The following is a 10,047-nucleotide window of genomic DNA, read 5'->3' as shown; positions in this document are numbered from 1 at the left end:
TTTGTTGCTGTGGTACATGAGCGAGCTTGTTAGCTAGATTTGTTTTCAGTGTGGCGTTGCAGGAGCTAACAGTCAATAGGAGGAGGAACAGGAATATTGGTTACACCAGGAGCTGCTCTTTGCTTCCTGGGTAAGTGACGCACTGGGAATATTAGTGTAATTAGAGTGATTACACCGAATGGCTAAGCTCCAGAGCTTTGTCCAGCTGCTGCCATAGGTCAGATATTAGTTAAGATCGTGGTTATGTAAGCCTGTGTTGTCAAATTTTCCCACCGAAATGTAAGCTGTGACATGATATTGACTTCAGCTTTCATTGTTCTGGTTCATTTTCTTTTATTATGTTCAGCTTGACCAATTCTCTCAGTTTCTGCTCTTTTGCTGGAGCTCTTCTGTTTAATACATTATGTACATCTTAATGAATTAGAATATAATTTATTTCAGTAATTAGTTTATAGAAGAGGTGTTATGTATTTGCCATGCACATAGTGTGATTTATAGCACAAAAGTGCAATTTGATGCTTTGAAATGGGCTTCTGTCTGTTTAAGAAGTTCCTATTCTTCCTAACGTTCCACCTTCAGTACATCATCACAACAATGCTCCTCCATTATGCCATTTACAACTGTTCTTAAGCGTGTTGGACTGAGAAATGTTTTGCATAATGAGGCCTAGAGATGTGCTGTTCCACCAGATGTTTGCTAGTTGCTGCTGCAGCTAGTCTGGTGGAGGTGAGCCTGGATACTGCAGCTCAAAAAAGACAATTTGTCATATCACCTCTGCTTTAAAAAAAAACACATAATTGCATATTAGAGGATTTGAACGGAGTGATATATTTAAAGCATTTTTTTTACATACTTTTGATGGTTTATACCTCTCAGCTGATGAAAAACCACAAATTCAGTTTCTCAGACAAGTTGATGTTTATATAAGATCAATAAAAAAATATTTTTTAATGCAATAATATAAAAAAATGTGAACCTTGAGCAGCTTGGATTCTGTCTGTCTCCACTCTTCCATCTGACTCTTGGGCAGTGATCTCCATATAAAAAGTCCAAAAGAGGACTGAGAAAAATACAAGTCCTCTTTCTCTTTAGTCCAGATGTTCCTGATGTCTCAGGTTCAGGACCGGTTTTTGTCTGAGGCATGCCACAGAGTGCCACGTCCTCTGCTGTGAGGCTCTCGACTCCAGCTGCACTCCTCACTCAACCAGCTTCTATAAAAGCGACTTTTTGAGGCTTCCCCTCCTTTTGAAGAGCGTTGGTGTGTCGTCTTGACACATGCCGACTCAGCAGTCCTCCTCTTGATCATACTATAACATGTCAGTGTTAAAAAACCCATTTTGATTACTTTCATGCTACATTCTGGTTTTTCGTGAGCTGAATTTTGGATTTCACTAGTTGTATTCGTCAAAAATAGATAGAAATACCTGCTTCCAATATTTCACTCCACACAATGAGTCCATGTACGAGTTTCGTTTTCTGAAGAAATTGCTGAAATAACTTTGTGATGAAATCCAAACTTTCTAAGTTGGAGAATATAAAAGGTGACTGTGGCCTGGCCTGTTTTTTCTGCCAGTAGCTTCACCTTTCTGAGCTAAAAAAAAATGTGTCCTTGTACTAGCTTTACTTATTTGGTCTGCACCGTTCCTTCCCCTGATGAGTATCGCTCTTTTTGCATCGACTCCTCTTCAGTTGACGTGTTACCTTGGCTGACATTTAGGAGGCTTCACTGAGATAAACTTATATGCGCCACGGCTCTGCACAGATATGGTCTTTATTTGTACAAACTTGGCTTAGGAGAGATGGTATTTCTGCACTGCTTAAAGCAGACTTCTGCAACTCACGCCACCCACACGCTGCACATGTACAGCGCACACCTACCTCTATCTGCCCAGTGGTTGGGAAAACAAAGCTTTGTGTAACTCGGATGGAGCTATTTGTGAAACCTTGGTTGTGCAAAGTTATGTAAAGTTCCTCACTAAGCTAATCCCTCGGTTGCTGAGTGAGGTCCCCCATGTGACGATGCCAGAGCGATGGGGTGGACTGGGCAGTGGCTGCTGTATAACAATGGGATTTTATCCAGGTAACGGTAGTTTTTTTAGAGATACGATGCCTCAGATGCTAGAGCTTCCCGTCGATGCGAAGGCTTGGACCAAACAGGCAGTAACCAGTAACCTCTCTCCTCTTTCTCACCTTGTGAGCTTTTGGAATGTTTTTTTTTCTTTCTTTCTTGTTTGCAGCTCTCTTTAATTTATTTCAAGTGACGAGAGGCGTGTTAAGATGCAGATTGATTTTGAAAAGTTTTTTTTTTAATTTATTTAGATTTAAGAAATGTTTGTGTTTTCCTTCTGTCTACAGGAACTATCCATGCAGACTTCAGCCGGTGATCTGACGAGTCACATATAGGAGCAACCGGAGCTTCTCCTCTTTCCTCTCCCCATCCCTTCCCTCACCCCTCCCTCCCCCTTTCCCCGTTTCCTCGTCACTCTTCTTCCTGATTTCCCCCCCCCCCCCCCCCCCCCATCTGCTCCAAGATTCACCATGCTCATTAAGGAGTATCGCATCCCCATGCCCCTGAGTGTGGAGGAGTACCGCATTGCCCAGCTCTACATGATCCAGGTGAGGTAACAGCGCAGCACATGGCCCACCTAATTTTCACCTACACACTCACACCAACCAAACCACCAGACGTGACAAAGTAGGAAAAAAAAAAAAAAGAAAGTGGTGAGCCAAACGAAGCAAATGAGGACAAGATAAACCAGCAGGGGGAATTTTTCAACAGCTCACACGATTACAGAATGATTGGTCACAAGTTGTGTGACGCAGAAAGAGTCACACAACAAAGAGTGCTTTTAGGCTGATAGATTATCCAATTGGACCTCCTAAGCTGGCTGGTTTTAATTGGCACAGACTGCATGTTTGTGCATGGGGGCGGCTGTTACCTACCAGACATGGCTGTGATTAGGACTGATGACATGGATGACCAGATTTTCAGTGTAAAGTTGCAGCGCTTTGCTAAATTATTCACACCACCTAAATTCTAAAATTAAAATTTTGTCAACCAAAGAAATCATTGAGATTTTAACTCCTAATTGAGCACTAAGTAGTGGTAGCATCTGTGTTCTGGAAGAAAGCTTGAAGATATTTTTCCTGCATATGCGTCTCTGTTTACCCCACTTCACTCTGATACCCCTAAGTAAAATCCATCGCAGCCCATTTGTCTTCAGTAGTCACGTACCTTAGTAAATGAGTTTGTAACTTAGTCTCAGCACAAACAATGCTCTTCCATGAAGACCTTAGAGTTCTTGTTAGAGAACAAACAGCATCATAAAGACCAGAGTGGACAGGTCAGGAGTAAAGTTATGTAGTTAGGTTATAAAACAATATTCCAAGCCTCTGAAGTGTGACAGATCCCTGATCCACCCATCATCCAAGAATGTAAATAGTTTGGCACAACTGGAAGATGAAAAAAAAAAAGAAAGAAGCAGTCAAGAAACTTTGGAGGAGCTGCAGAGATCCAAAGCTCAGTTGGAAAAATTTTGTGAATGAGGCAATGATGTAGCAAGAAGAAAGTCATTGTTAAAACCAGAGGAGCAGCCATGTATGACGGCTAAAAGCAATTATGTGGAAGAAGATCAAATGAGAACAAACTTGAACCTTTTGGCCTACATGCAAAATGCTGTATGGTGGCTCATGGTGGTGTGAGCGTCATGCTGTGGAGATGCAGAAAAGTTGGTCAGAGCTGACGGTTCGGTGGATGGAGCTAAATACAAATCAGTCCTAAAAGAAAACCTGCGAGTGGCTTAAAATGGTTTGAGACTGTAGTGAAGTTTTACCGGTGATGACCCTGAACTTACAACCAGAGCTGCAGTGGTACGGTTTAGATCAGGTGTTAGGATGGCCTAATCGAAGTCCAGACCTAAATTTTATGTTACATAAAACTCAAAGTAGTAATTGCAGGGAAAAGGTAGCTGTACAAACTATTGAGTAAAAGTGCAGAATAAAGATCTATTTCACAATATGGACTCCTCTTTCTTGTTGTATCACATAAAGTCCCAATAAAAGACACAGAAGTTTGGGGTTGTAAAATCGCAAAATGTGAAAAGGGAAAAAGGAAAATTACTGTGAAAAGCTTTAGTTATTCTGCTCAACAACTTGTTTTCCCTTCCTGTTCCTTGTGCAAATGAAGCTGTACTTATTTAACCTTGGGTTACTTAACAATCATGTTATTTGACCATGATTGTATCTTGGATTGTGGTTAAAAAAATGATGTTATTTACCTCTTGTTTAGAAACACTGAATGTCTGCATGTCGTTGAGTTTTTTTTTTTACAAGAGGCACAGCAGTCTTGACCTGGTTAGGTGATATTGTACATCGTATGATGCATGACAGATACAGTCATGTTTGATCAGGCGTTGACTGTCAGGAAACTCAACAACCAGGGAAACGTTTAATGAAAGAAAAAGTGCAGCAGCATCAAGTGAATCAACATGAACTTCCTCCTTTAGTCAACACAAAGCAACATTTAGACTCTCGCATGAGTTTACTTAAGTGTCTTTCCACTCCGACAAACACGAGAGGGAACATTTTATACGGGCTCAAACACTCAACGCTCGTTTCTTTAGTATTTTTTGTAAAAGCGAGAATGTAATTGTGGGCTATTAATCCTGTGAAACATTTTAGTTCTGATCCACTTTGTCCCCAGACGGGCCCTCTACGGGCAACCCGACACAAGCAGCGTGCGAACGGGTTTACGCCAAGTCTCTCTTTGGAAAAGCGACTCAGACTGCATCCGCCGGCAGCCTTACCTTGTTACATCGACGACCCATAGTTACCTTTTTCACTGACCTCACCATCTCTACACAGCTTCGTTGCTGTAAGGCTTCTGTCACCATGGCAACCGTGACATCAGCAGCATGCCGGTGGTCAGGTTTTGCTCACGAGAGAGTGAATGAAAAGAAGAAATGGTGGGTAAAAAAAAAAAAAGAAGGCTGCGAGGAAAGAACGGGAAGAAACGAAGAACGCTTGCCTGCCTCGCGCTGCTGTGGGTTACCAGGGCAGCAGCCACACGTAGGCCGGCCTGACGCCAATCCACTGTAGACCTCATGGATGAAGACGGGGCCTCAGGACATCTTAGCCATGTCTGCACCTCGCTCAGCACGCCCACTCCATCTCCACTTATTTCCGTTGCCCTTCTGCCACTTTCTAATTTGATAGCCGGCCGATCATTTCTTCATTGCTCTGCAGGGATTTGTAGTAATGAGCAGAGAAAATGCATCAAGACAGGATTAAATATTAGACCATTCTGCTGTGGCTCATCTGCTTGCGCTGAACGCTCAGGTTCCGACTTTGCGGCTTCTGTTTTGTCTTTGGAGCTCAGTGCATCTCTAACAGGAAACATGGCTCAGTGAGTCGACAGCGGTGAGAACGAACCAGGATGTGACTCCCATCCTGTCACTGCAGAGGTATCTAAACACGTATAGTGTGTTTTGGTGGCAATCGTATATATTCAGTCACTTTTTGAAAAAGAAATATCAAGACGTGTGATTGTGTGTCTGACAAAATGTGTCTTTTGACACAGAAACTTTAATTGTTGTTCCCTGGCTCGATGAAATAATAAGGTTTTCCTAGTCTTCTCTGTTCAGACTTGCATTGCACCATAGTTATATTCACGTTCATGTCCAAAAATTGAGAAATGTCTAAAATACAAAAATATGAAGCGGGCACCAGGCAGTTGAAAACCCAGCTGAAAGTCACTGAAGCGTGGCGGTGTGTTGTACGGACCACCAACCCTGATCATCAGTCTATCACACTTTGTTGAAAGCATTGGTACAGTCTGCTCCTGTTCTGACATGCTTTGCTACTCTGATGTGAATGGACCTGGGCCATTTCTCCCTGCAACTCTGCTATCTGATTGCTTTATACTTGTGAGCCACGGAGCGGTTGTATAAAACACAGTGAGTGGAAGCAGCAGAAAGTCTCACTTTTCTGAACACAAACATTTTGTGCTTTACTCTTTTGTTTTACTTTAGTAAAGCATCTGTCAGAAGGTTGTTTTCAGTGTCAAAAGGTGTTAGTGGCCTGTCGAAAAGGCCACTATAACTTGGTCTTTTCTTCCCTGTTGTACTACATTATAATCTGTCAGTGAAGATCCGTTTCAGAAGGCCTGGCTGTGTAATGGCTAGTTTTTGTTTTGTTTTGGATTTTTGTTTCTTAATTGTGCTTTTAGATTACTCACCTTCTTTGAGCAAGAATGGAAATGGTTTTTGTAATTTATTGTTTGTTTTCTGGCTCTAAAATGCTCCTTTAAGGCATTTAGGGAGGAGTCCTGGAAAAAGAAAACAACTTCCTATTGTTTATCAATTACCTTAATATTGACTGACTTCAGGCATCTTCCTTCACTGGAGGTGAAAGGAGTGAAGCAGCTCAGCATTGACCATTGTTTTTTTTTTTGTTTGTGTTTTTTTTAATGTTTTGTTTTTAAAGGTGCTTAATTGAGAAAACCAAAATTAACGCTTCGTTTAACACGCTATAGTCACATGTCAGGACTGATCTGATTTGAAATAAGAATATAAATATGGATGAATAAATATGAGAAAAATAAATGTGAATAAAGCAGTGGTTGGATCATGGTTTTTTATATTCATGTGGATCTCTCCACTGATCAAACCCATCTAAATTTTATTAAACACATATTTTGTTATGGCTTAAAGCGCCATCAATATTTATAATCTTTATGTGCATATGCTAGTCTGTAATTACGGCATTGAGCTCAGATAAAGTAGGTTTGGATTCAGGCAGTGGCTTTGTGTATGGCTGGTTCAACAGTGCCGGGGCGTCTGTGTTTTGTCTTCCTAACTGCATCTGAGCTGTTGAGAGCAGGGCGAGTGGCTAATGAATGACCTGTCAGAGGTAATGAGGTCCAGAGTGCTGGATGCCTCATGACTTCCTCCTCGCAGCTCCTCTGAATCAGTGGCAAACCGGAGAAAGCTTCCTCGCTGTTATCAAGCAAATGGACTGAAAAACAGACCCACTTTCGCAAGCAGATTTGGAGAAAAGAGGCAGACTTCGGATCTTTGACATTTATGATCCCTGAGTCGCCTTCCCCCCCACCCCCTCTCTACTGTTGTCAGAACTTGTACTCTGCTCAGCTGTTCAGATTTCCCGTTTCACTGATTTCCCAACAATCCTTGCTCTGCCCGTGCCTCACATTCTTCTCCGAGCCGCTTTCATTGTGAAACTTTGTCTCGTCTAGCTGCGACTCCGAGCAACTGCACCTCCTGTCTCCACCCAGCCCCAGCGCTCTGCACCTGGAATGTAAATATGGGAAAGGTGCGGTTGCGTACACCTGCTTTTAGGCTTCCTCGTTTGCAATTCAGAGGATGCATAGCTCTCAGGAAGCTATTAATTGTGGAGTGTGTTGTCAGACCAGTCACTGTAAGAACTGACTCAGCCCATCTGTGATGAAATAATACAGCATGTAGGCTGTTGCGCCAGATATTTTTATGCGTTTCTACTTGGAGCAGAGTGAAACTACGCTGTCTGTTTTAATGTGTACAAATCAAACACTCATTACTCCTTTCCGAAAAAGTAAAAAATTCCTTTCCAGTGAGGGAGCTCTCCTGCATATTGTAAAAGTAAATGAAGTTTCTCTACATTTCTCGAGATATGAGATTTATTTAGAATTGATGCAAAGATTTAAATCTCGGCTTTAAAATCTAAAGTGTTTAGATGAATAAATGACTAACATGGCTAACATGTGGTGCTAAATGCTGCTCAACATTTTCTGGAGTTAAATCACATGATTCTATTAAGAAAAAATGTACAACGTTCTGACGATACTCAAACTAGACGTCATGGACAAGGTTATCACGTTTAGTTAATATAGGTATTAAGGTATTCTTAATACCTATATGTTTTTAAGATCTCGGTACATCACCTGCATAGGTCCTTTGGCTTGGCCCTTCAAAGCTTTTTTTTCGATGAGGTCTGGAGAAAAGCAAGTTGAAGTCGACTTAAGTTTACATTCAAGAAAGCCTGGCCCGGCTACACACCTAATCACCTCTTTCAGGTCCATATAAAAAGTTCATATGTAAATATAAACACTGTTCAAAGTCATTTCAGTTCCTTTTTTTTTTTGCTTTACTTGCAGAAAAAGAGCAGAGAAGAGAGCTGCGGTGAAGGAAGTGGGGTGGAGATCCTTGAGAATAAGCCCTACACCGATGGACCAGGTGGGGTGGGTCAGTATACCCATAAGGTCTACCACATAGGCATGCACATTCCTGGCTGGTTCCGCTCCATCCTGCCCAAAGCTGCTCTGAGGGTTGAAGAGGAGTCCTGGAATGCCTACCCTTACACCCGAACAAGGTACGCGCGCTTTCTCAACCATAGATTCATGAGAGTGATGCCCCAAGTTATAAAAATACATGTTAATACCAAATCCGTCTTTCTGAAGGGAGAATATAAACCTCTGATCAGGCTGTCAGAATATTATCAAGCATGTTGTAAGAGCATCAGATTGCAGTTGGCCTTTTTAGCTGATGATGACCTCTCATCCTCTGGGCGTCGTCACTCCATTTATCTGTTTGATAAACCGATATGTGAAGGTGCTGATGTGAGGTTGACCCAAGACTGTGCTGTGGTCCTTTTTGACTTATCTGTTTAACCAGCCACAGTTTTACTGCAGAGGCCTCAGACACAACAGAACATCAGAACCGCCTCGTTCACACTGAGGATGTGTTGTCACTCTTTGACTAATCCTGAGCCATTCAGCACTACATGAATGAGTCCACGTATGTAATGATGCATTTTGTCACGTGATGTCTTCCAGATACACCTGTCCATTTGTTGAGAAGTTCTCCATCGACATTGAGACTTACTATAAGCCTGACACAGGCAACCAAGCTGATGTCTTTAACTTATCTGCAGCAGACAAGAGGCAAACAACTATCGGTGAGAACCTTTTTATGATGTAGAAGCTTAACGTTTATCTGCTGTATTTTCACTGACATGTCAATAACACAATGCTGTCCTGTACAGCTGAAACTTAGTTAATGTTATTTCAATATTTTATCCCAAAAAAGAGACTCATGTAGCTTCATTACATATGAGAATACAGGTTTTCCCCCAGAAACCTGGTTAAGCCCGGTGGTCGGGGTGTCGAGGCGGTCCACCGGCGGTGCACCGTGTTTTTGTATTAAAAGATGTCAAGGTGACAGGAAATTTGAAAATATCACTTGATAATTATACGTTACGGGAAAACATCGCCAGTGAAACACTACTTAAACCCACAACTAGTCTTAAAGACAACAAATCACAATATAAAATTAAAATGAATATCAATTATTTGCACTTTTGTTTAATCCAAATTAAGTCAGCAGCTCCATCAGGCCCCCAGGGCTTCAGGGACCTCATAAACGCTAATATTTTAACACAGACAACAGATACATGAATGTAACACTTGTTTATTGAGATGATCAATGCTGCTAAATTTGATTAAATTTCAGCATACATAAATTGAAAGATTTGAAATTGTTTAACATTTAAATGTAAGATTTTAAGTAGCTGGCAAGTTTACTTTGTAAAAGTTCAAAGAACAATATTCATAGTTAGATTGTTTTGTTACCCTAGTTACAATCTGATGCTGTGAATTTAATCTTTAAGTTTGAGCTCTGTTTGTTCACAAATACAATTTAGTAAACTGCAATTATAACTGATTGCTTTTTAGGTTGGCCAGTTAAACTACTCCCCCTCTCTCAGATTAAATCCAACACATCTGTTAGAGGTGCTGATGTTTTCAGCAACAAAAGGGGCCCCTAAATCAAATTCTGCTCCAGGCCTCATACAGCCTTGGACCGGCCCTGCATGATGAGGTAATCTGCTGCACTACACAGAGATGCGCAACAAACAGGAGATTTAATTCAATGCTGCTAATGTGGCTTTAGTAGCTCTAACATTTCGTGTCTGTTGAGTTTTTAATAAGCGTCACAGAAACTGTTTTGGTTGCTCAAGTTTGTGGGATGAGTTTTTCAGATCTCCGCATGGCCGCAT

General features: G+C 41.5%; 1 protein-coding gene across 7 annotated transcripts in view; it reads left to right on the top strand.

Moving 5' to 3' along the window:
• The first annotated feature begins 2,346 nt into the window (after positions 1 to 2,346).
• LOC106961882 (membrane-associated phosphatidylinositol transfer protein 2-like) overlaps positions 2,347 to 10,047 on the top strand; it is a 38,899-nt gene continuing 31,198 nt past the window's right edge. For all 7 annotated transcript variants that reach the window (XM_015055976.1, XM_015055970.1, XM_015055975.1 and 4 more), the window contains exons 1-3: positions 2,347 to 2,616; positions 8,150 to 8,364; positions 8,828 to 8,949. In XM_015055976.1, coding sequence (XP_014911462.1) covers positions 2,539 to 2,616; positions 8,150 to 8,364; positions 8,828 to 8,949 — 415 coding nt within the window. In that variant the 5' untranslated portion in view covers positions 2,347 to 2,538. The remainder of the gene's footprint in view (positions 2,617 to 8,149; positions 8,365 to 8,827; positions 8,950 to 10,047) is intronic.

The sequence above is a fragment of the Poecilia latipinna genome, unplaced genomic scaffold (genome assembly GCF_001443285.1).
Source record: "Poecilia latipinna isolate Pla-1442-1.1 unplaced genomic scaffold, P_latipinna-1.0 Scaffold1346, whole genome shotgun sequence".
NCBI lineage: Eukaryota > Metazoa > Chordata > Actinopteri > Cyprinodontiformes > Poeciliidae > Poecilia > Poecilia latipinna.
This window is presented reverse-complemented; position numbering and strand designations above follow the sequence as displayed.